This window comes from Falco cherrug, chromosome 4, assembly GCF_023634085.1.
Source record: "Falco cherrug isolate bFalChe1 chromosome 4, bFalChe1.pri, whole genome shotgun sequence".
Lineage (NCBI taxonomy): Eukaryota > Metazoa > Chordata > Aves > Falconiformes > Falconidae > Falco > Falco cherrug.
The window spans coordinates 3379513-3407013 of record NC_073700.1 but is presented as its reverse complement, the minus strand read 5'-3'; the positions used below and the strand labels follow the sequence as shown (position 1 = coordinate 3407013).

Genomic DNA, 27501 nt, shown 5'->3' with positions numbered 1-27501 from the left:
CTTTCATATGTAATAGGAGAAATTATAATCTTTTCCATATACAGATACATGAATACATATTACATGAATATTGAAGCAAGTTAATCTGCTTTCTTCACTGGTGAAACTCAAAGCTTTACCATAAGCAAATGTGGCAAGTACGTCTGTTCTACAACTGGACAATTCAGCATATTTAGATAAAATACCCCAGAGCTGCCCAGGGAAAGCGGCAATGCTGCACAGATGGGACAGTTGCTCTAAAGGATGGAGTAGGACTTTTACAATCTTTCAAACCTTTTAAATATTTTGTAAGCAATGTAAGTCAGCGCCCAGTGCACACTATTGTATTTAGAATTCTATCCAAACTATCTATTCTATGTTATGTAATTTGTGCAGTATTGCTTCAAAGCTTTTTGAAGCTTTTTGATTTTTTATTTTTGGCTTATTGATTTTTGCCTGTTGTGACAAATTCCATGCAGATTCCTCTTATTTTTTGAGGTTAGGATTATTCTCCTTGCCTGATGACTTTTTTTTTTTTTCTTCCTCTCTGCAAGAAAAGTTAAGCATATCAAATGTCTAGTTTCCAATCTAAAGCCTTTTTTTTCCTTCTTTTTCTGTCGTATGTCTGTACTCATGGAACTCTAGTATTCAAAACTGTGTTCTTGGGTTCCTCTGGCAAGCTTTAATAGCATTACTTGCCAACGTTACTCTTCAAGAAAACAAGAGTTTGTAAGATTGGACCATAATATACCTTACAGATACAGTAGAGTATCTATGGCATCTAGACACAAAGAACGTAAACAAGATAGTGTGTCTATACTCTGCCTTGGGAGTTTATCTTGGACTTCTAGCATTATTTACCATAACTTGAGTTTAGGTGAATATGGTAGATGAGGCCAGTTCTGCTCAAAAACTGTTGGTTGGCTTTTCTGGTTGTTCACGTTTAATTTCTTGGCCAGTTACAGAGAGAGGTCTGACTTGAACTAGAGGAAATCTGACCTGTAATTGCGTATGCTGGCCAGACTACTCTGAACACAGAAATTCCACCTGGAGCAGCTCTTTGGTTGTAAGGAGGAATGAATTAAAGTCCCTTCTGTGATTTCAAGTTTCCTCTCCTCTCTTTACTTCTTTTGGATATATAAAATAGCATTGGATCTCACAAAAATGTTTGCAATGAGGCAAAATCCAGAAGAGCAAATCTCTTTCATCAATGTCTTTTGAGAAAAAAGACTTTATATATAGGCTTTTGATAAAAATATCTACACACCCCCAATCAACAGTGTCAAGATTTTTGGACAAGAATTTTTTAATTGAAACATCAACGTCCGAATAAACTCACGGTCTCTGTGGCTGGGGCTCCTGCAGCTGTCACCGTGGTATTTCCCCTACACCCGTATTTCGGGTGTGATCCTCCAGGAATTGGAGACCTTTAGGTAGCAAGTTTAAGCTACTGCACCCCAAAGAAGAAAGAAGTTCTGATAGATAAAAAATTTAAGTAATCTTACAGTGGAAGGGTGAGCACAAAGAGCTGCATATTGTGTATATGAATCTTTTAACTTAGGTGAAAGGACATACTTTTATATATGAGTTCATTTGAATATAGGGGCCTTCAAAATTATGCACATACATATTATGTGTCCATAGTTCTGCTTTATTTCACACTGCGTACTCCAACTGATCTGTAACTTCAGAAAAACACTGGTTTTCTATTTTTGCAATTTTGGATGCTTTCTTCTATCGGTTCCCATAAATATTGGGGATGCCATCCTCACCCCCTCCACATAACAACACACTTTTATTTGGAACCCTCTCCTTCTGCCACTTATGCCTTGTCCCTACAATACTGATCGCATCTGGCAACAGCTTGATTGGAGTGTCAGACACTAAAGAGACAGGTAGAAATAAGTACTAAAAAATCACTCCTCATATTTCAGGTGATTAAATTAAAGGGCTAAACAGAGACAATAAAATACAAGGTGTGAGGGGGAAGCCACATGCATCATTAGCACAACTTTGTTCATAACTTTTTAGTAACTTACATCTTTCTTTTCCTGTCAAGATAGTTTTGTAAGTCTCATTTCAAGGTTTTTATAGCAAAGCTGATTCTGATTATAAACTTCTGTCATACGAAGTAAACTTTAATTATTTCTTGTGAGGAGGACTGCTTAAAAATGATTAAATTTCTATTCAGATAGCTATGCCATAGTCTGTAAATTTTGTCTAAAGTAAAGTGGAGGCTACAACTGAAACAGACTTTTCCTCAATAAGCCTATTTGAAGGATGTCGCTACTCCTAGTTCTGATCTCAAATCTAAAAAGTGATCTAAATACCTGGACATATCAGGATTCTCTGCTCTATTTTCTTAAGGAGGCGTAACCTATGCCAAGCAGCAAGAATATTCAGCAGAAAGGATGCAGAAAAGAAATAGGAGACTTTCATTTGCAGTTTAGGTAGCTGCCTATTTTTGACTCACTGTCAATGATGGAGGTGCTGTTTCTAAAATTTGCCAGTGGCTTGGAGGTGCAAAAAAAAGACAACCCCCAGGGCAAGCCAGGAACAGAAATGGCTGGCACAGCCCAGAACTACGGCTTCCTCTGCATGTGTTCATGGACCTCAGGATCAATTGCAAGGCTAATGGACAGGATCTAGCTCTTATTTTCATGAAATATTTCACGAAAAGCAGCTAAGGCATCCTAGTCTAGACAACCTTGCCTTTGTATTCCCTTAACCTACCTATCTCTGAAGGGCTGAGGCTCATTAACTCTGGAGTTGGGGTGGGGTTTTTTGTTGTTGAAGTTTGCTTTAAGCTGCAACTCCTTAACCAAAAATATATTAATTTATGAATCTTAGGTATTACATAGTTTATCACCATTTACAATGAAAACTCCAGTGTAGCTAATATTTCAAACTGGATGCATCCATGGCGATAATAATCTCTTTTCATTCTAGAAGACAGTGAAATATTTTTCTTCTGACAAAAATCACATCCCAGAAAGAAAAATACTAAACTAAATCCAACTTAAGTAAAAAAAAGAGTTTAACAGTAATCTTTATTTCTCATAGTACTGTAATCTTAACACACTTGACAACTTAGTTCAGGATGTAGCTTGAGTGTTTTTAGAGTGCAAACAGATGACAAAAGAGATTTTCAAAGCTCCAAGTGTCTGCCTCCCTATCTGTCCATCTTTAAAATTTATACTCCTCTTAGCAAGTTTTTTATATTTTTATTTATGTTTTAATCATTTTTAGGTTTATATATTGAAAATAAGAATGCACAAAAGCAATTACAATTTCTTATTCTTATGTCCAGCAATATCTTCAATATTTTCCTATGTAAGTATTTTTTATTGTATAATTGCCAATATTTAACAGATGCTGGGAAAAAAAAATCTCATTTATTAATCAGTTTTTACCTTCTCCCTTATCTCCTACTAGGATAATATAGTTAATTTGGAGAGTAAACTCCAATTTAGTTTCCTTTTTGAAGGAGTAATATACTTTTGTTGAGTAAAGTTGCCTTTCTTCAAACAGTAGTCCTGTGACCAACAGGTTAAGGATAAAGGCTAAATAGCAACATCTTAAAACTTGTCCAAGTACAATAATACTATATAAAATAGTAACATAAAGAACATATTCTTTAATAACGCTAACTTGTAACAATGAGAATAATTCTTCACTAAACAGTTTTCCTTTTGTTAATACCTTAGAAATAACTCACTCTAAAAAATGCTTTTAAGGAACATCGAAATTTCAGTGGACAGCGCAAGGATTTACTCTATTCCGATTCCATCCATTATCTATGACTCGGTAGGGGGCCTGCACTATACTGCGCAGTTCATTGCGTTGCCTGTCATATTTCATTGTGTATGTCGCTGTAGTGATGTAAAATCAATCTAACAGCAGAGGATTTATTTTTTTTTTTAAGCCACTAGTATAAGTAGTACCTCATGATCATAAAAATCTCTAAAACATGAGGTGATGGCACAGTTTATTTAAAGGTAAATAATCAGTGTAGCTAATTTCACAGAGAAATCACCCAGGTTTGGAAAAGATGCAGTTAATGCCTAACTTTCTACCTGTATTGTATATATAACACTTTGGTATTGTATAAACCCCAACACTTTTCTCCGGACTGTATAAACACAGATATATCCGATATGATATTTAGTTCTGTCCTTTACCCCATTCAAAATTACTTTTTGTTGACGCAAAAACGGTTTGGAGATGTTTATTACTATTCGGGAAAGAAGGAATAAAAATATTCTTAGCGAATTTCTAACAGAGAATGTCTAATAGACAGGACTCTTTCCTAAACAGACCATCGTCCTCCTAGAGCTGTGATGCGCTATGGCGCCGGCAATCCCAGCAGGGAGGGGGCAGCTCGGCACTGGGGACTCTGCAATGGTGGGAGCCAGCAACGGCCAGTAGCATTCCTGGTCTGAGGGTCTGCCTGGCCCCTGCACGGCTTTCATCACACTAACATCCTCCCAGTTCAGTTACCTGAGACAGCCTCCAGCTACAAAGTGAGGATAAAAGTTTAGATTTTACAAAAGTACCGTGAATTACAAAATATGAGTTCCACAGAAGTGCTGCATCCTACTACTGAAATATCAGAGTGAACGTCTTTTGAAAAACAGTATATGTTTTTAATGCAGAACGAATTTGAGACAGACAATTACTGGCATTAGAATATGAGGGTTATGCATATGTATTTCATATATGCAAATTCCTCATACGGAACCAATAACCGTCTGACAGATAAAATGACATTATTACACTAAACAACCAGAGGTTCTCAGTCAAACCGAGGAGAAGCCAAGCCAGCCATGGTATACTTGAAACCATTCCTTGAAAAGAAGTGCAGACTAGGAGGAATCCTAAGTTATAACCACCCTCTGAACCACGAGTGAAGAGAGGGAGATGGTTAGGACCAGGAATGCTAAATCAGGAAGTGCTTGTGGTTAAAAACAGAAGCAACCACATGAATCAGAGGTTTTAGGAGACAGCTAGACGACGCTGATCGAAAAAAAAGAAATATTAAAGCACAGAAAAAAACCCAGCAGGATTGAAAGGCCCAAAAAGATCCGTGTGCATTTGAATCTGGTTTCAGAATAGAAAAGCAAAAGCCAAATAATGAAAGATTTAGACATCCTGTAACAATAAAACTTTTTTGTCATTAAAAAAAATAATTAAAAAATCAATCTCAATTTGGTCTTCCTTCGCCATCTGGAAGCTTTCTCTTAAACAAACAAATAAATGAAACACACACAACATAAAAATGGTTTTCATTTTCTTCTACATACCCAGAAAAAGATCTCTTAATGACAAACCCCAAAATATACTTTCAGTCCTGCATAACTCCATGGAAACTCTTTGAGCTATCGTCAATCATCTGTAATATTCCTCTCAGAGGCTAACAAGCAGAATTTAATAAAAATATGAACATGAGTAATGTTTGAACATTAAACACAAGAGGAAAAGTAGTTTTAATTAACCTACAAATGTTTGCATTGAGTAGGCAGGAAAAGATTGCCTGTATATAAACTATCTTACGGTATTAAGAAAACAACGGAGCTAGCTCCTAACGGTTGTCTCACCCCTTACCTTCCATATTGAATGGACACTTTAATGAGAAAACCTTTTTTTTAGGAAGTAATGATGCAAAGGAAAGCATCGCAAAACAAAGCAACATGATTATAATTTGACCTTTCCAGCAGTATAGTATGCAGAATCCACAACACTTTTTATCTGGAATGAGATCAAAGCACTTAAGAAGTACTGTTAATTTGTGGGAACATAACACATCTGCAGATGATTAAAGAGATGATGCCACTAACCATTTGAAAAGAGGAATTTGCTGTTCATACTTTAAAAAAAATATTTTCTTCCAATCCAACCCATAAGACTAAAATACTCCTTTAAAAGAGTTTAAATGGCTTGGGAGGAGGGAGTGTTGTGCCAGAAGATAGATGCCTGAAGCTTTGAAGCTGTAGGCACCAGCATCATGTTGATTATTACATCTAGTTTACTCTGCTAATAAGTGAGGAAATGAGAATTGCCCATCATTAGATGGGACTGACCTCTATTATGCTGTAATACAGTCTGGGTTTCTAATTTCTTTTCTTTTGATATGATGTTAGGAGGTCAATCTATCAAAGAAGTCTTTGTTGGGGAAAACCACAATTTTGATGCCAAAAGGTTTTCCTCTGCATCAGCTTTATGGTTTTTTCAGTGAACTGGAAGTATGAGGACTTCACTGTAAGAGTGGTCAAACCCTGGGACAGGGGCTGAGGGAGGCTGCAGAACTCCCATCCTTGGAGATACTCAAAACTCAGCTGGTCACACACAGCCCTGAGCGTCCTGATTCAAGTTGAGTGAGAGGTTGGACTAGGTCTCCAGAGACTCCTTCTAACCTAACTTACTCTCTGAAACCTCATGCCTGTTTCACAGTTATTTTGGTAGAATGGTTCCTTTCAGCATGGAAAAAAAAAAACAAAACAAAACAAAAAAAAAAACCAAGATAAAGGAGAAGGTGCCTGAGAGTTGCCCTCCTGCTGAAGAATATTTTCTGGTCTCTTTCATACCTGCAGATGCCAATGTCCTCACACACATCCGTATCTGCCCAGTGAGAACTGGACTTGAAGTGGGGTTCAACTGCTGATTGCTCCAGCCTTCACCAGTATCTCTCCATGCAGATACAGATCGTTTGCTCTAACAAGTACTACATCTGCAGAGGAGCTGTAATAGCAGCCTCCCAGAACAAAAACAGGACTCTGAGTACCTTTGGGGGATAGAAGTCCCCCCAAAATATTTTGGCCATATACTATATTCTTAGAATCCTGTTATCCTCTGTGCCTAATAATCCTGGTATATTTTAAACAGCATATACAAGAGGGATGCTCAAACAAACAGATAGTAAAATAAGCCATTTCTTCTTTCATGAAATCTCCTACCTTCCTTGTTTGAAGAACAGGAATTTTTTTTAAAAAAAGTGTCAAAAGAGGGAGTAATTAATTTATACAGGTTAATACAATTAATGACATCTTATGAAAAATTCTAAAATCTATAATTTCAGAAAAGTGAATTAAAGACTATTCTCTTCTTGTCTTCTGATTTCATACATAAAATTGATGCTTTAATCTGGCACAATCTTTCAGAGTGTTAACTTCAAGTCTATTTAATTGATCAACAATTCTTCTGTCATCAGCCAAAGTGTCCCTTTCTTTTGCTCACTGATTATAATGATGACTGTTTTAAACAACTGTATGGGATTAAAGTCTTTCAAAGATTTTGATAGATAGTTTTTGCCAAAACCGAGTGGTAACTTAATTCAGGTTTCCAGATTCATGGAAAATCAGATTTATATCATAGGCAGCCCACTTAGTTTTATTTTCAGAAATCAATTCCATCTAGTGTTATAGTAACAAGCCTTAAAATCTAATTCTAGCTGAAGTGTAAAGACAGTGCTAAATATTTATCAATATAATTTCTGCTACTGATTGTAAAATTAGGCATAGGCTTATCTGCATTTAAATCTTTTTTCTATTACAGTGATTCGAGCAAAAATATCCAGTGAAAAGGTGGTTCCTGCCAGTGATGATCCTCTTGATACCCACAAAATGATCCGGTATGAAATCAAACAAATAAAGGTATATGGCATCACTTAGCTATTTTGAAGTTCAATGCTGATAACCTATGTATATGACTACAATTTAGCCCTAAATGCTTTAAAAGCTGGAAAAGGCTCTAGCTGCCTCCACAGTTAGACCCAGGTGAACTACACAGAATAGATCAGAGTAGGAATAAAATATATAGGGGGGGTGGGAGGGGGGTGGGAAGGGGAGGAAGAAAAGAAAGCTGTTCTGACATTCATGAGTTGTTAAATAACTATTTTGATGAAAATTTTTGTTATTCATGATTGATTTATGAAGACTTTCTGAAAACTTACTTCAATCTATGAATGGTCTTCAATACATTTGCTGTTTCTAGTGGATACTTGATCACCTATGTTGTATTATGATATATCCACTCTCTGACTGGATGTTGCAAACGTTATAAACAGAGGAAAGCATTTCCAGCTGAAATAGCAAGGACCTTTGTTCATCAGTGAATAGGGTTATTTGCAAAAACAGGAGTCCTTCCTTGATATTCATATAAACAAAAATCCATTTGTATGAACATTGCTAGGAAAGCAAACACAAAATGGGAGCACCCAAAAGGACACTCATTCAGAATCTCACAGGACTTTTCCATCATTTGTTCAGCTCCAATAAGGAGATATATTCATTAATATATTTTAAGACGACATATCTTGATCTCATTAAAGTCACTGTCAAACTCAGTGATGTAAAGCCCACGATCTACCTGGTTTTGGAATACACAAAAAATCGGTAGTCTGTTTCAATTAAGATATGTTTGTGTGCATCAGTGGGGTTTTTTGGTTGGTTGGTTGGCTGAAGTTTTCTAGGTGGTTTTATCTTATTTTTCATAGCATACTGTTTTGAATTACTTGTACTGATTTTTATTATTACATTTACTGGGAACACTTAAGGAGAACACTATTAACAGCTACATGCTTCCAAAAAAAATTCAGTCCTTCAAATTGTATTATCAGTAGATCACCTCACAGGAGTTTTACTAAGAAAAATCTACAGTAAACTAGAATATCCTAAAATATTCACAAGGATGGTTATCACACATGACTTCTGTTAAGGTTTTATAGCAATTTCAACAAGCCGTTCTTTTCACCTTGCTAAAACAAACCCACAAACTCTTTAACATCTGCTATTTCTGTCTTCTGAAATGATTTATGGCATTTTCAAATGTTTCTTTACAGAAATAATTATATAAATACCAGAGCAATTCTCTTTCCTCCCATTAGCATTTTAATTTTCCGTTGCTGCTCTCAACACTTCAGTAACTTTATAGAAATGCAAATCATCTTATACTTCATCACAAAAATGAAGAATGAGAAGTCTAGTCTGTTTTATTGCTTTCAGTCTATAATCCTGTTCTTCAGTAACAGCACACTGAAATCTTTGAAATATTGGAACTCCTTTGGAGTTTCTCCTAAATTTTCGTAAGTGGAGGCCTATTCAAACTTCAGGCATCAGTAAGAGATCTTCATTTAATTCCACTAAGCTTCAGAAGGCAAGTCAGTTAGGACTAGACAAACCAGAGAGATTTATTTTCTAATAAAAGATGCTCTACATCATACATACAAGCTTAGATTAAAGACAAAGGGATCATAGCAGTCCCACCCTCCAAATTCATACTCCTGGCCAGAAGCGAGTTAAGAAGAGAGAGGAGCTGAGGCCTCCACCCTGGCACGCAGGCTGCTCGGCTGCCCTGGGACCCAGCTCCCTGCTCAAACCCGGCAGAAGGATTTTCGTTTAAAATCTCCGCAACGGAGAGCAGGTGAGCGAACAGGAGCTTCTGTAAACTGCAAATCTTTTCTGGGGCGGCTAGCGAACTCTGGGGCACTGAAACAAACCCATACAGGCCACTGTGCCCGCGCCTGGGAAACCATACAGGAACTGACGCAGTGACGTAACCTGACATATTAAAGCATACAGCTCAGAGGAGGCATACCAGTGAAAAATAAGCAGGACTGTGTATACTGAAAAGTTACTGAGAAACATTCACCTTTAAATTAACAGATGTTCTATAGGAATGTGTTATGGATAAAGTCTGCATCGTTACAAAAGTAAAAAGAAGAACTGTAAATAGTTCATGCCTGTAAACATTTGTAGGTGTAAAATAATCAATTAAAATAATATAAAATTGTATGCAGTTGGCCAGACTTGGCCACCCCCATGGAGCAGGATGATTTACAGACTAATATCACAGAAATAGCTTGCCAGAGATCTTCAAATTGAGCCTCACGGATTGGTGGCCTCATCTGTGTATCTCGGTTCCCTCAATAACTGAGCACTCGGTTGACCAGAGCAACAACGTGATAACACTATTTCTTACCTTCCCCCTCAGATGGATAGCATCTAAAAGAAGTTAAATCATCAGTGTATGTCAAACGGTAGAATATTCCCTTTTCACTATTGCAGTTTTTCTTGAGTGCTTGCGGACTGATTTCCCATGCCGTAAATGTGATGCCCTGCAGTCACGACAAACTGAACAGTCCTGTCACTGTCAGATGGCACCGATCACGAGTTTCTGGCTAACCCTCTGCACAAGCATCTACAGCACTGGAGGGATATGCTAAGAATTAGCTTCATGTAACACAGTAAGAATAGATTCTCTAATCATCTCTTTTGAGCTGTAGTATCTATCAATATACATATTGATGGATACTAAACTAAAACATTATTATCAACTTGGTATTAGTTTTGATGAATATTTTTAAAGCCACACTCACAGTCATTTAAAATTCATTAAATTAAAATTCATTTAAATTCATTACATTGACTTCCCTCAGCAATTCTTCTCCCCTTTTGGGAAAGAAACACAGAACCTATAGAGGTTACATTTTACTGCAACTGTAAATCCAACAAAATGCTGCTGTTTCTCTTTTATATTACTCTCTGGGCTGTTTGACATGTAACATTAGTGTGGCTGTTTATGCTACTTCTGTTACAAAAATTGTATTTTTGTTATTTTAAATCCAGTGCATTAGGCTTAGCATTAAAACATTTCTGTCCAAAAATACCGATATTAAATATGATTTTGCTATTAATTTTCAGAAATAAAAAAAAAGAATAATAATGGGGTTTATTAATTTAATATATATGGGTTGGCATGTTAAGAAGCTATACAATTACTGTTCATTTCTCTTTTTTTGTAACGTTTACAGCATTATACTAAAGAGAGAAAAAAATACATTATTTACATACAATTGAAAATTTGTCTTCATAATATTCTTACTGACTTGGTCATCATACTTCCTCTGAGGAGCCAGCTAAATATCAAAACAGCGCCATTAGCTTTTGTGATGCTTTGTCCTGTATTGTCAGAGTACCAAAGTAAGGCCCAAGATATTACTGTCATACCTGAAGTCAACACATTTTACCAAACTGAACTAGCATAAGCAAAATTGCTAAGTATTTTCCACACGAGCTGCATGGATGGAAACCCACTGAAAGAATCAGAATCCTTTTACAAGAGGGTGGGTCCCCTCACAGTGGGAATACGAGGCGGTATTTAAGCTAAACACAACAGTATTTATGCTTTATAATAATGCATGCAGTTTTAAAGCTAGATATTAATCACTATATAAAGCTAATAAAATAAGCCTTGATATAGTTGAAAATGCTTGGATAATAGAGAAGGATGTAATTAGTATAACAGCAGCAAGCCTGAGATACTGCAAATCATATAGATAGTTTTAAAAGAAAAGTATGCTAACATCGTCAAGCAATAGCCATGTACGGGTCTCAGTTACATACCTCAGAAGGACAGGGACAATTCAGACTTTAGTACACATCTCTCGGTTCTCCCAGTCCCTCGTCCTACTCTCCTACCTCAGCAGAACCTCAAATGTAAATGGACCACACCAGAATGCAGCACTGAATCAAGCCAGCTCATCCCTTTACAGAGAAAGCTTATCCTTTTACACTTCCAGGAGATGGGAGAATACGACTGAGAAGATCAAATGTGATTTACTGAATTAAACAGAAGGTTATAAACTTAAGAAATGCTTTAATAAATAACTAGGTCAAAACCTGAGATAGGTCAGACTGCAGTTTAAACAAAACCCCAACCAAGCAACCAAAAAAACCCCAACAAAAGAAACATTAAACTCATTTATTAACTAGATCTCCATTGTAAGTTGGCATGGATGTTTATCTTTTTTTTTTAATACCTAAATCAATTTGTGTTGTCTGCATAATGCCTCTTAATTTAGATCAAGTGATGAGGTATTAGAAAAGAAGTTGCACCCTACTGTCCATCCCAGCCCAGGATCCTGAACAGAGAGAACACGGATCAGAGGATACCTGTGCAGCTCACAGTCAGTATGTACTAGGCACCCATGCCCAGTACTCATACCCCGAATAGGGCAGATTTAGGCATAGCAGAAGCAGGGGATTCAAGTTTCAAAGACAGCAGGAATCCCAAGGAAGGCCTGGGGCTCCTGCCGAGGTGGGGGGCTGGCGGTCAGGGAAGTCCCTGCCCCAGGCCGCTGCTTCCCTGCTCCGCCGTCTCCCCAAGAACTTCTATTTTGGGCTGACACACCACGCTGATTTAATAAAATTAGATGCATTTCATCATCATTATATAAATTTTCCTATTATTTTCACTGCTGCTTTGTACAGGATACCAGTTTGGTTTTTTATTTGGTTTGTTGTGTTTGGTTTTTTTCTACTAAGCATTTCAAAATCACACCTAATATTTTTGGATCAGAAGCCCAATTACAACAGCTTTGGCTTCTTCCATTCCATAAACAAAACCTCAGAAAAATCAACATATTACCGTGTATTTTCCGGTGCCCTGTACTATTTAAATCTCCTGAGAGAACTTGAGCAAGAGGAACACATTTTCCAGTGACGCCAGCTGCGACTGGGAGAGCCTGCCCCTGGGAGCTGGGAGCCTTGCGACCGCCCGTGGCTGCCAGCACACGGGATGAGGTCACCAAGCAGGGCCCCCAAGGCGCTGGGAATTCGTTATGTCACATTAGGCGATGACAGGCGTTCCGAGGCTGATTAGCATCTTACGGTTCCTTCTCACATTTGGACACAACTGAATTCAGTTTGATCTTTAAACAGCTTATTTAAGAATTATTTTCCTAGTTGGAAAAGCTAGTTAAGGAGTGGGCAATCTGAACGCTGCGCAGGCTTTGATCCTGAACCTATCCGTTTTGGTTTTATCCGATCCCATTTTCCAACCGTTATTTGAGAAGGATGCATCAGGCAAAACTCTGGATGTGGAAAAGGAGCTTGCTTTAATGACTGAATATAAGAACAATGCTCCGTTTCTTAGCACGTTTCATGTCCTTGAAGACATGCATCATTACAATGGTCAAGATAAAATCTTCCATATTAATATATCAAGAATTTTTTTCATCTTACAGTGCTGTAGCACCTTGTTTAAGATGAATGTGGTCTCTGCATTACTCCTTAAGTGGAAGATGCCAGTAGAATATAAATTGGAAAAGCTTTAAAGAGCCATTAAAAACACTGAAAAAGCACATTTAGAAACTTAAAAAAAATATTAAAAATAATTTAAAAAAAACCACAAAACAAAAAAACAAAGATCTAATTTCCTTCTGAAAATAATAAGACACATTTCATTTAGTGCAGAGAAGGTGTCTAATTTTTGGTATTTTCTCTTATAAGTTCAGACTCTATAGCTTTCATTAAAGAGCTGCACCATATACTTCTTTCAGCTGTTACTTGCAACAGTTTATTCATGTTTGTTTTTCACTGCTGACTTTCTGTTTCTGAACATTTTCAGATGTTTAAAGGCTTTGAAAAGCTCAAGGATGTTCAATATGTCTATACTCCTTTTGATTCGTCACTCTGTGGAGTGAAGCTAGAAGCTAACAACAAAAAGCAGTATCTTTTGACAGGTAAAATGTAGCAAAACTAATATACCTATGAAACCAAAAATAACAGCTTAGGTTGTCTTCACAAAAATATGCAAGCCTTTGTTAAAAAAGAATATATTTTTGTACTAAATAATACAAACACTACACAATGTAAATATTTTGTAAAGCTGTAATTATACTGTGATCTTATGTGTTTTCCATACTTCATCCAACAATCTTAAAGTTTTAAAGGAAGTCAAGGTCAGTAACTATGTAATTAGTAAATAGGAAGTATGCGATTATTTGTTTAAAAGCAACAGTACCGATTTTCCCAGGAATGTAAACATGCTTAATGAGACACCACATGCCTACATGTATGCAGATTTGGGGTTCTAATTACAGATTATCATCATCTTTTGAAAAATATCCTTCTTACATCTTTTACGTTTTTTTCAGCATGCAATCAGCAGAATAGTTCTCTCAGTTGTAATTACATTCATTGAAAAAAGGGTGAAATGTGACTAATTTGGTGCAGTTACTTAAAAACTTTAGGTATTCTTGCAATTCATCCCAGTATTTAGAAAACAGTTTTATTTGCATGCCCTATTTTTCATGCTGTAGGTCAAATTTCAAGTGATGGTAAAGTCCTCATCCATTTGTGCAACTACATTGAACCATGGGATGATTTATCCTTGTCTCAAAAGAAGAGTCTTAATCAGAGATATCAGATGGGCTGTGGCTGCAAAGTAAGTACAGAACGAAACTCTGTCTGATGGTGGAGCCCACCTTACAGGCACTAGCAGTTTTTACTGGTGGGAACTGTTCTCTTATACACCATATACTTCATAATATTTGAGAATAAATACCATTTTAAAGAAACCTGCAATGTACTGAATTAATATGCTATTTTACGTTTAGATTACTACCTGCTACATGGTGCCCTGTTCAATCACCATGCCAAATGAGTGCCTCTGGACAGACTGGCTGATCGAAAGAAAGCTATATGGGCACCAAGCCAAGCACTACGCCTGTATCAAGAGAAGCGATGGCACTTGCAGCTGGTACCGAGGTGGTCCTCCCCCAGAGAAAGAGTTTATTGATATCAGCGAACCTTAAAAAGATCACTTCCTAAAAAGCTTTGGAGTCTAATTCCATCAAACATTGCACGCTCACAGCTTTGAATTGCCATCGTCTAATGTATCTGTTGCTTAGAAACAAAAACAAATTGTCCTGTACAGCTGAAGTACGAGTCTGTGGAATTGGCACTCACGCCAGATGAGGAACAAATCTCCTGGAGGTAGCTGCTCTGTACAGTTATGCTTTGTACAGAGAGGCTCAAGCTGAGAGTGCTCCTCTGTGTCCTCTAAGGCATAACAAGTTTCCCTTTTACCCATATGAATGTATGAGAACAAAATAATTGCCAGAGTTTTGCCCCCTATTTCTGTTAACCTACAGATTAAGAGAGCCCCAGGTTTTATTCAAAAATGTTTCTGATGAACTACGGAATGTTTTATATAACTATTTTTTTCTGTATGAAAGTCTTCTGATACAAAAGAATTATTGTACAGTGTATATGTAAAGTATTATAACAATGTGCTATTAAAAGAAAAAAGATTAAAAATTCCCTGTATTTCCTTATCTGTTGAAACAAGTTGAACGCTTCTGTGATTAAAACAGTACGTGCTCCATATTTTGAGTGTTACATCACAGCTTTCTTTATCTACAGAGTTGTAACTTGCTTTGATAACTAAGTTAAAAAACAGCCTTGATAATCAAAATCCTCTTACCCAAGTCGATACTGCTATGGACTACTATACCTTGCTGAAAGAGAAGCCAGATGTTCTAATGCTTCAGCATTTTATGGAACCAACACAAATAATGACAGGCTAAAACTGCTTTTATTTACAGAAACCATGTCCATCATCACAGCAGCTGTAGTACTTGATAGTGCCTCTCTAAATATGTGATTAGGTCATTGTATTTCAGCACCGTTAAGAGCCTTGGCTTTAGAAACTCCTGTAAAATATATATGCAATATATATCGAATAACTTACACTGCAAGTGATTTCTAAAAAGCTCTCAAATATTTCACCATATTTTAGTTTAAATTTACATTAATGATTTTTCATTCATGAATACCAATCATAATCTGTCTTATTGAATTTTGTAACTCATAAACTTATACTAGAAAAGTTTTACCACATATTTTGCCTTTTAGTTTTTTAGTGTTCTGACTTTTATGAATTGATTACTGTAGTTAGTAACTAATCTCATACGTATTTAAGTTTACAAAAGTAACTCAATTCATAGTGGTAAAACTTAAGAAATTATTTCAGTAAATGCCAAAGTTTAGACAGTGGTCCAGCTGCTTGGGTTCTAGAAACTGAATGAGAACCATCGTGCAGGATATGAATCTGTAATAGCTGCCATTTCTGATATATTTTACTCTCCTATTTTCTTCATTGGGTTTCTTTCACTTCATTCTAATTTTGGCTAGAAATTGCTCTCACATATTCCACATATGAGAATTTTTAACAAGAGGCAGAGATTTAGACAGTTCTGTTCTCGTCTGGTTAGATCAAGTCTATCTCAAGGTTTAACACAAACGCTTTACTCATTCCTGCTAACCATAGTGTGATGTTTCCAGCCTATGGGCTCATTAAGAATCAAAGCTGTTACTGCCTGTTGGTTCAAGGGTCCAGTGTCCCAAATAGCTCCTTCAGTCTGTTTCCAACAGAGTCCTTACAAAATCATTGGGACTCCAACTTACATAGAAGATACGTACATCTTTAAGTGTATGGGCATCTTCCATTTGATTCAATGAAGTTGTCATTTGGACACAAACCTCAGCGTGCCCCATGTACCTTGTCACCCCCTAAAGGATGTTGTATTGGATATATAATGCATACTTGAAAAAAACACCTGTATAATGTGACTTTTGTGACATATTCTGCTCCTGTTTCTAATGTTTGTTTTGACAATTGCATGAATCCGTATTTAAAGGATAGTTTTGAAAACACTGTTGTGAGAATAAGTATTTTTTACTTTTTTTTTTTTTTTTTGTGGCTAAATGTATGCAATTCCAATGAAGTGCAAAGGGTGCAAGGCCAACAGGAACGCATGCCATCATTCCTTTGAGGAGCATATGTTCCTCAATAGCCAATGTTTCGTTATTTACTTTAAAGCAGTGTTTCTCTTTTAAGTTACAATCCTAAATCAAAGCACCATATATTTGTGCTGCCAAATGTAAAGCCTAGCTTGTTTTCTGTTTTGCTAAAGACAAACCAAAAACTACCTAACACTAATCTGGACCATGGACTTATTATGGCTACTTATATAAATGAAATAAAAAGGCTACATTTCTTCTAAAAAGGAGCTGATGTAGCAGCGACAATATTGACATTGCTATTTATTGTCAGTGTTGTGCATTTATATTACAAACTTACAGAAAGACTTAAAAAACAAACCTTATTTCCTCACGTCAAACCAAAACAATTCCTAGACAAGCCTGTAAGAGCTTAATAACCATACAAAGTCTGAATCCGGGACATGGCTAATTAATATTCAGTACATGTACAGTGTAGCATTTGTTTCCAAATCCATTTTGATGTCATGGTATCTTCTGAATAGCACTCCACAGCAAACAGATATTTTCTGATTTTTAACTCAACATAGTTCTGTTTCTACTTCAGTTTTACAGTAACTAGACCTTAAACTCAACTAACCCAACTCAGATTGCCTTCTTTATGTACCTTGTAAAAATAAATGTTCTCTTCGATATTTATGAACAAACTGTAATATGAATTGTACACCATAATTACTTGTAAAAACATTTTATATTTGACCTGCCATAAAATATAACACAATATAACATAAAATATAACACAAGGTGTTTCAAAACTAATGGCCATCCACTTTGATTTCTGTCTGAGCACTTATCTGGCCAAACTTTCTGCAAGGTATGAAGTTTTTTGTACAAATGTACAAAAGTACAAAGTACAAAGTGGGATTTTTTTCCCCTGCATATCAATAAATATGGCAAGAAAAGCTTTACAAAAAAAGCCTCGCAGAATGAGTTTTTATTTTCCCTGGGATTCAGAACTGATACAGATTATGAAAAGGATTAACTTCAACGCAGCATTCTGAATATGTTACTTTCCTATCAAGATTTTCGCTCTAGTGGCATTGATATATTATCAACAGCAGAATATTTTTACATTTTATTTTTACTTCTTGAAACTGTGTATGTGTTACATGAAAGGTTAGAGGAGAAGTATAGCCTGGTACAACATTTGATTTTAATCTGAAAATGACTCACATGACTTATGATAAGAGTAGGGAAAAGAATGAAGAAGGGAGACTGTACAGGTGAATGGTAGAAGAAACACCACCTTGAATATTACTGGCTTTTTCTCATGTTCCAGTTAAGTTTTAATTAAATTGTCCAACAATTATGTCAGAAAAGCCAGAGTTCTTTTCATGACAGAGAACGTAAGAGGTGGGAATGTAGTGAAACAAAGGGAACTAATTACTGAGGGAAAGGCTGTAGATATGACTCAACTAGCAATGAGGTTAAAAAGCCTTACAGTGTTTTGTATAATCAGTCTGAGATGAATGTTTCTTGTTTCAAAAAGTGTTTCATTAAAGCAGCTCCATTTTTACACAAAAGAATGGCATCTTTGTTTATTTACCTTGTATTGCTGTCTAAAGACTCAGTACAAATGATCACCCTAGTATGAAAGAAGTAAAAGAAACAGAAGCACAACTGCACCTCTGGCACGCTCAGCTGAAAACTCAGTTCACAGAGATTTGGAGTTTTCCCCTGCTCCCCCCCTCGCCCCAACTGGTTTGCACTGAGGGGAGGGAGAGCGCTCTAGGTTACAATTTGGAGAACAAGAAGGGAAGGAGTGAACGCAAGCGGAACTACAAAAAATTGTTTTAAACTGTAAACACCAAATTCTGTAAAAGTTAATGCAAATAAAGCCAGTTATTAATAATCAGTGTTTAAAAATCAACAAAATTTAAATAGCATGCTATGATTTCAATCTATCGACTAGAAGACTCTGATATCCAGATCATCTTACAGCCCATTCTAGAAATTTAAATAAAATGTTGTATTGTGCCATGTTCCCCAACTATTTTTCAAGCCACAAATCTCCAAATATTTTCTTCAGATGAAAAAGACAAACAAATGAGGTTTATCACAATCAGTTATTACAGCACCTCTAAACCACATATGGCAATGCAGTACCAAAATGCATTCATTTTCTCTAGATTAACATCCATTACGTAGAAATATGTAAGAAAATCACTCAGCTGTGGAGAATAATATTCAACAGTTTGAACAAAAGACAAAACATCAGTTCAGACATTAATGAGCAATGTAGAGGAACAAAGAGGGGAAGAAACCACTCAAATAGTTGTTATACACTTAAGCAAAATATGCCTTATAAACACATACACCCATTTTCATGTTTGTATTCTATTACTGAATTTGAGTTCAATCAGTTGCTCAAGACAGCAGGTTGCAATCAAACTGGTAGACCTTCTACAGGGTGTAACTGAAACTAAAAGCTAACACATTAATTCTTGTCCCAAAATTAGAGGATATTTTCTTTGTTTCTCTGTACTGCAATTTAGCAACGCACTAAAAGGCCTGCTTTTTCAATAAAATCACAGAATCCCTCAAGCTGGAAGGAGCCCATAAGGATCATTGATTCCAACTCCCTGCTCCTCGCAGGACACCTAAAACTAAACCATATGACTAAGAACATCGTCCAGATGCTCCTTGAACTCTGACAGGCTTGGTGCCATGATCACTTCCCTGGGGAGCCTGAATAATAGCTGATAAAATACTGAAGAAAGAACAACAAATTGCGTGCAGGAAATTATAAACCAGCTTTAATCTTGGACGTTCTCAGGAAAATAGAGAGATATAAAACTTATTACCATTTAAAAAAGCATCTTGCATAATGTGAGATGTGGATCTGCTTCTCCACCTGTTACGAATGAATCCCTGAGGCATAAAACACTCCCTTTACATAAAACAAAAAATAATAAGAAAAAAATTTTAAAGTTGTGTATTTTCCTGACAAACCCATCAACAGAAACCCCTCCCATTCTGAAAAGATTTGACTGTCTGGCACAACACTTAAATCTGCGGCTCCAGATCAGTACCATTCTCCTTTGGCTCTACAAAACTCCTGTGTAGCAAATTTACTAAAGAGATAATAGTGCTGAAAGCTCCTTTCAGAAGTGTCCTACGTGACAAGAGAAGTGGAAACATCTGTGAGTTAGTAGTCCAAAGAAACCAGGGAGAACTGGGAAAGCAGCACGAAGCGCCATCCTGGCACACTTGCAATATGTACAAAAATAGGGCAGAACTGCACCATGCTATGCTGTGTTTATTACTTAAAGATGAGATGGACGTGGGAGAAAGAAGACTTCAGAAGAAATCTTAGTCACTGAGGCTTATCTCAGATGTCACCTATGATAATGAAGTGCTAGCCAGAGTCTCAAGACAGACACACAGCAATTACAACTTGGGGGGGGACCTTACATAAACAGCTAACTAACATTTGCATCACGACCTTGCAATGGTACTTGAATCACAGCTGTGTGACACATGCTGAATGGATTATACTCTAAAAATAATTGATGCTTCTCTGCTGTCTAGTCAATCAGCAAATAGCCACCCTCCAGTTTCAGTACTCAAAGTGTTTTCTCTAGAAAAATGCACTCAGGGAAGAATTTCTGCTTGGAAACCAGAAGAAAAGAAAGAAAAAGATGTCTGCAGCATAAGAGAGGTCGTAAGTAATGGTTGTAAGTGTTCTCATTATGAAATGCATTTATGTCTGTAAAGGACTGGGAATCAATGGCAGCTCAGGTACATGAAGATCACAAGTCATAACCACTCTGATTTTAAAAGAGTTCAAAGTTCCACACTGACGACACAGAGCCTTCTGGATCATCAACAAAGATAACAAACACTTTGAACACATCATAAAGGACTAGGCTGAAATCAAACCATAAAAGTACTTCTAGTGCTTTAATAGTTGTTCAGTGTCTTTATATGTATTTAATCTCCTTAAGATCTGAAGTTGGTTAGCTGAAAAATTACTACCTTCATATCTGAAAACCTTGCAGTTAACCAGCACAATGCTTTTAAGTGGTGACCCTGTCTCATCCCTCTGAAAGCTTCCAAAATGGCTTTTAAAATCTACAGTAAATGGGGGAAATGAATTGTGTGTTTACAGTTCCTGTTGTACAGAGACAGCAAGAAAATTTAGTACTGGTGTTTGCACGTACCATTTCCTTGTGATTTGGATAGAACGTTTGCTCAATTAAAGGGAACTTCTCTGGACCCAGAGTTTTGTAGACAGACACCAGCTGGGCAAACTGCAAAATAAAGCCAAACAAAACAAAAGCTTAGGAAAGAAACCACATTCTACCAAAACAATCTCACACTGTCATTTTGCTTCTCCTTTTCTGAGTTTCATAAAGAGCAAATACACATACACATTATACACTTTCTCTCTCCTCCCCTCTCCCATGCGCACCTTTTTTAATCCACCCAAGGCTCAATTTCACATACAGATCAATAAGGAACAACACCTCTAAGAGTTAAGCCTGTAGGGAAAATGAAGCATGTTGGAATACTGGTTTTCAGGTATCTCATTGTCTGTATAGTTTAAGCTGATTTTGTGATAATAAAATCATTATAATTTTGCATTTGCTACCGTCTTTAAAGATCAGATATATTTCACACTAATTTAGCCTCTGGCACCTCACTGACACTGAAACACAATTTTGCAAAACTGGCAAACAGAGAAGAGCCATAACTATGTCATATGTAACAAGCCAGGCAAAGACCAAATAGGAGAATTTTGATTCCCTGGGCTCTAGCCATGTACCATAGCTACACGGCCATTCTTCCATGATCAAAACAAGGATATTGCCCATTTAAATGGCTATGTGTTATTGCCATTTCTATTAATTTTTTCTTTCTGTGGCCTTTCTCCAAAATATCCAGGCTACCTATATGCTGGGCTGCAGTAACTTAACACAGAAAGGAAAACAACATTTTAACACAAAAAGGCTAAGAATTCTTTATTAAATAGAAAACTTATTTTGGGTCTGCTCTTTCTCTTTAGCAAACAGATCAACTCTTATGTTGCAATAGTTCAAAAAACTAAATCACTCTTGAAATCACGGCTTAGCAAGTGAGGTTTCTAGGGAGCAAGACGACTTTGGCAGTCAGAAGACCACTATTGTTTCAGGACTCCAAAGCTCTGGCTTGTACATGCCTGTGATGTGTTTAATTGTCATTATGCCAACATGAGACATAAACAAATTAGCACAACAGTTTGAATAGTGGGATTTGCTGGTTACAAACAGGAAAAAAGCAAAGAACAATAGAACTCTGTCTGTCATGCAGTTTGACAAAATACCTTCTCTTAACGCAATTTAGGGTGCAGGGATAGTAAAAACTGTTTAAAGGGAAAAAAATTATGATACCCTTGCATCACATTTCCAGCTGGCATACAGTATTTGTTTAATTTCGTGGTGTTTACTTAGGTTTGGTAAAACACATACTTAAATTTTGAAGTCCAGTGGAAAACACCTTAATGATGAGTAGTTTTCACCAAAAGCTTAAGAAGTTCTAGTTGGATAGTGTACTGTACAAAACAGACCTCAAGGAAAGGAAATATTATCACAGCTACCAAAATAAGGTGGTTTGCAGATAGGATTCCTGACAACTTACTACATATTTCTGTTCTTATCCAAGATCCAAAATCAAAATTTCATAAATAAATACTGCCTATCAAATACATGATTTTTGCCAAACACTTATTACATTAAAATAAATCTATCTTTAAGTAAAAACCTTACCAAAAAAAAAAAATCATGATTGTATTTCCTGTGATTGTTTTCCTTATTTTCTTTTCCATTTTCACTGAAAGCAGGGTAAAGACAGTGAGAAAGTGACATTATTTGTAGGGGTTGTAGCATTCACTCAAGAGTTAAGAAAGCTATAATTCAGATTAATACTTGCAAATGTTTGTTTACTTAAAATAAAATAGTATCAGCCACAGATAATTTACATATATCACTCAAAAAGACCCTCTAATCAAGTACTTAAGGTATGAAACAGCGCGTAGGAAAAGTGGGCCTAAATTTCCTGAAGCAGAGGAAAGAAATTACTCAAGATTCCCCTGCTTCACCTGTGTGTCTACAATTTTAGGAACCTCTTGCCCAACTTTTCTCCCCCCAGAAAGAAACTTGATAAATTCAACCCAAATTCACATAAAATTTTGGCATTCTAATTGTACATCCTTAAACTGCCACAAATATTTCTTTTTTTCCTAGATTCCTACCAGGTGGTTTATGAAAAATAATTTCATTTATGTTTTAATTAATTTCTATCAGTTTTTAAGTGTTATCTGGACTATACCTTTTCATATTTTCCTTTCGAGAAGCTGAACGAAAACACACGTGTTACACAGATCAAAGATGACCACTTCTAAAATCCTGTTGTTACCTGGGCAGTGGAAGCTATACAGAGCTTACCAACAGGGTGAACATGGAATGCCATGTTAAAAGCCAGGTTTTAAAGGTCTGCTGGAAACGACACTAACAAGCTTGAATTGACATTTTTTAGACTTTAATTAAAAAAAAAACCACAAACCTACAACAACAAAGACCATATTAATGCTTTGCCTTGATTAGAGCTTTTAAATTGTTTTGTTTTACTGGGCTAGCTAATATGACCTTAAATTACACCTTTAAATCACAGTAAAGCTTATTAAATTCTTCCCTAGGCAAGAGCATCATCTTTTTAAATGATAAACTATTGAATTATTATCGAACTCTATGCTGAACGCTTTCACATATGGGATGTTCATGAAATGGAGAATACTGGTAGAGCCACCCTAAATATAAAGTATTTTACACGTATGCCGAAAACCATGGGAGATTTTAACAATTATCTAAAAAGAGAAACACACAGAGCTTACTATTTCAGCAGGAGTCGTTTCAACATCTTCAGAAAAAACAAGAGAGTGGAAAAAAAGTTCTTTTAGCTCCTATTAGCTAGCTGAATTTACTTCTCATTTCAAATTTTGCATCTTATTTTCAGCTCAAAGAGAGATACTCTCAAGTACATATACGTCGGGTTTTCAGGTTGGGTTATTTTGAAGGAAAATAGTGGGATTTTGTACCACACTTTGTAATGTCAGCTCTTCTCTTTTCTGCTAGGGACTAAATGCTTTCACATCTAGGCCTATAGATTGCTCCTCCATAAAGAAACAGGAGAGCACCAGCTTTGTCCTCTCCAACAAAGTATGATACAGATAAGAAGAAATATTAGAAAAACACTTGCTCCCTTTGACTTCATATAAAAGCTTTATAGGGTTTCAGTACAGTAAAAATGGACCACTATAAATTTGACTGCATAGACTGTACTGTAATCAAGCAGTGCAGTTACAAAAAAAAAAAAATAATCGCTTTACTAACTTCATAAAGATTATAATAACGACTTTGCTTATCGCTTTAGATGACTTAAATTGTGCTTAATTAAACACGTCATCCCTGAAACGCTCAGATTTTTTTCTGAACTGCACAAACTTTCAGATAATTAGAGATTATATTTAAAATTAATTACTCGAGATGCTGCTTTGTGTTACCTTTAATTCCAGCAAGCTTCTGATCACTCTTGCCAGGCGGAAGGATATATACCATTGTCCATTCCAGTGGGGAATTTCCTGGTATGTTAAGATTTTCATGCAACAAACTACTTCACGTTTCCTTGGACAGTTGTTCCCTATTAGGGAAGCACCACTGAGCTGTGTGCTATAAAACCTTTACTGTCACAGATTTTCCTTTACTGTGAGTATTCATTAACTGTTCTCTTTACAAGCTAAGGCTTGCTTCTTCTGACAGCGAAAGAATTCCAACCAGTCATCTAACACTTCACAGTAACAACTAAAATGACCACAAAATTCCCTGGATAGTGTGCTTCACCAAAGCAGATGAGTGGGCAGCCTCTAGGACTGGAGAAACAGGAAAACTTTGATGGGTGAACACTTTTTGAATCCCTCTGTCATAAAAAATTTGCACTTTTAGCTGAGATTTATCTTATCTTTGATTGCTCTAAGGCGTGGATACATCTAAAGAGTGAAGAAATTCCATGCAATACCAGTTTACGTCTGGATTTCCAGATATAAATTTGCCTTTTCCCAAATATATGAAATGTGTATCAGTGTCCGTGGCTGATATTACCAAAATAAAATCTCCAGGTTTCTAATATGATCTCAGTATCGCTGCCAGCTTGCTTTGAACATGTATTACTTAGAAGCAGATGATGTAAAATAGTTTAAAGATTGGGTTGTTATGCTGATCAAATGTTTAGACAGAGTAGAAGTTTCATCCTACTGTATACTTAAATCATTCCTTTGTAAGACTAAGAATTGATGAAAAACAGCTTTCCATGGAAATGCTGTAGAGGTTCTTAGTATTTCTCTGTAAACTGCACACTAGAATAAATTATGCCTGAATATATTATATCATTACACGCGAGCACAGATGGGGGCCTCAGCAATTGGATTTTCCTTTTCAATATACAAAGAGAAGCTCCTTTTTCCCTACAACCATCCCACAGAGGTCTCTTCAGGGGTCTGTAGGTTATGAAGCTGAGAGATGATCTGGTTTAGATTACCGGCTGGTTTATGTCACATCTCTATTATAGGAAACTAGTAAAGATAATGACTCATTGACATCTTTACCCCCCTTCAGACAGCACCATGAAAAATGTACTAAAGTCCACTTTCAGGCTGAAATGTACATTTTTAGGCTGAGGCTCAGAGATATGGCTGGTCATTCCAGAAAAACATGATTGCCTTGTAATAGATGTTCAAATGCACAGACTAAGTGCCATTAGAACAAACATATCAGGGGCCTTTGGTGGCCAGCAGATCGAGAGGCAAACACTGCAGACCCTTCAGAGGGAGAAGAAATGAAGCAGTCTTGTGGAAGGGGCTAGGAGGGTACATGTGACACAGGTACTCTTTGGGAGTCAATTTGCTTTAACGAAGGATTTTCACTATGCCTGTATTTTAAACACAGCTTCGGTGGTTTTTTGGATTTAAATATATATAATATATATATATATATTTCTTTTTTTATTATTTAAGAATTAATTTAAGGAAAAGAATAAATATATAGTCTTCTCCCTCTGAAGGGTCTGCAATGTTTGCCTCTCGATCTGCTGGACACCAAGGACCTGGGTTTTTTTTCTTAAAATACCATTACCTGAGAAGTTTCTCTGTTACTCTTTTTATGCTCTTCATGCGCTGTTTTGTTGCGATTGGCCTACATTTGTTCTATTATGCTTTAGTAAACATTAAATACTTTTCCAGAAGGCTGAGTACATACTCATTTGAATTACTATTTAATACCTAATACGAGAATCAAGAGGAACAGACCGCTGACTGTAGCTTACGTACTTCTTTCTGTCAGCAGGAGCTGACAGACAACTTAATGAAAGTATTCAAACTTTCAAAGTCAATTCAAAGCTTGACATGGCAACTGAACAATGACACATCGCCTACCAATCAGTCTGGGCACATTAACAGAATATAGAAAAGATGGGAACTGACAAAAGAACTTGATGTTCCTCCAGTAGTTTTCCATGATTACGACGCAAAGCCAAATACAACACAGTTGGATTACAATGGAGAGATAACTTATATGGACCCTGCATCATAATTCAAATGGCAGTTTCAGAACAAAGATGAGTTGTTTCCTAACCCTTCTGTGGCCCAGCCTCACACTAGCACATGGTGATGAGCTCTGCCTCGCCAAGCTGAGCTGCTCTCCCCCAGTGCATTTTTCATTTGCATCCTGCTGCTTGACCCATCACTCTGGGACCAGCAGCATCTCTCCCTTCCACCTCTGACTGCAGCTGATATTTCCTCACCTTCTTTATCTCCAGCTCCCTCCTCACCCTCTGAGGTGCTTGTCTGCATCTACTGAGATGAAGCTACTGAAAGCCTGTGTGGATTGTGCTGTGCTTCCAAGAACTATTTGAGTTGTCTGCTCCATGTTATCCAGAACATCCAACGGCGTTTATTTGGCTACTGCACCTCTCCTGCAGCATGAGTACTGCAGCCTGCACCGCCTCTAAGAGGCACTTCGCTCCAGTTGCTAATCACCGCTGTAATTAACTGCTGGAACATTTTCACATCGGAATTACATCTGATAAGACATACAAATTATTAAGAACTTCTACACAATGAAAAAAAAAAAAAGTCTTAAATAAAAACCTCATGCCCTTGGAAGAACCACATGCAGAGTTCTCACAGATACCAGAGTGCATCCATGAGAGGAAAAAACAAGACGTTTTCTACAACAGTTATAAAAGCAGGATTTAAAAAACCCCACAAACCAACAAACAACTAGAAGAGGATCAAAGACAGAGATATTTTTGTTCTGTCTCGGCTAGCAGAGTTGGGTAGAGAGGCATCTGGCAATGAGAAACACCTTGGCTACTGAAAGAGACAGTGACAAAATGTGTAAACAGTGAGGAAAGTGAGATTTAAGGAACACATGCAGATTAAAATGAAGGAAAAGTAGCCCATGAGCATAAAAGGTAGAAAACAGATCAAGACATGTCAGAATTAGCAAAAATTAGTACCATGAGGCCGAGAGCAACAGGCCTTCTGGAAGTTTTTATTTCAGAATGAAAATTTACAGAGGGAAAAGAGAAGGTTATGGAACTGAGTCATTCAAATAAAAGCTTTGAGGACTCTTCTTGGGTGCACTTGGCATAAATGAGAATGTAGTTTATTCCACTATTATGGGAACACAGAGTTCAGTGTCCTGTTAAAGGAAACATTTGTGCACCTGTTTATTTTAATGGGACTTGGGCATTTGCTTAAGCACTTCTCAAAAGGGGTTGGGGCTCACTACAATAAAAAGAGATTTTACTGTTCTGTGGGGCTTTTTTTAGAGATACTAAGATCCTGAGACTTTCCAGATAAAATAGT

The 27501-nt window shown here is 36.7% G+C and overlaps 2 protein-coding genes across 2 annotated transcripts in view; one reads left to right on the top strand and one right to left on the bottom strand.

Annotated features, from left to right (window-relative positions):
* Positions 1-18142, top strand: part of TIMP4 (TIMP metallopeptidase inhibitor 4) — a 29266-nt gene extending 11124 nt beyond the window's left edge. Inside the window, exons 2-5 of the mRNA XM_005444407.3 lie at positions 7531-7628; positions 13384-13498; positions 14078-14202; positions 14375-18142. Coding sequence (XP_005444464.1) covers positions 7531-7628; positions 13384-13498; positions 14078-14202; positions 14375-14572 — 536 coding nt within the window. The 3' untranslated portion in view covers positions 14573-18142. The remainder of the gene's footprint in view (positions 1-7530; positions 7629-13383; positions 13499-14077; positions 14203-14374) is intronic.
* SYN2 (synapsin II) overlaps positions 1-27501 on the bottom strand; it is a 197251-nt gene that overhangs the window by 72951 nt on the left and 96799 nt on the right. The window contains exon 5 of the mRNA XM_055708850.1: positions 20765-20854. Coding sequence (XP_055564825.1) covers positions 20765-20854 — 90 coding nt within the window. The remainder of the gene's footprint in view (positions 1-20764; positions 20855-27501) is intronic.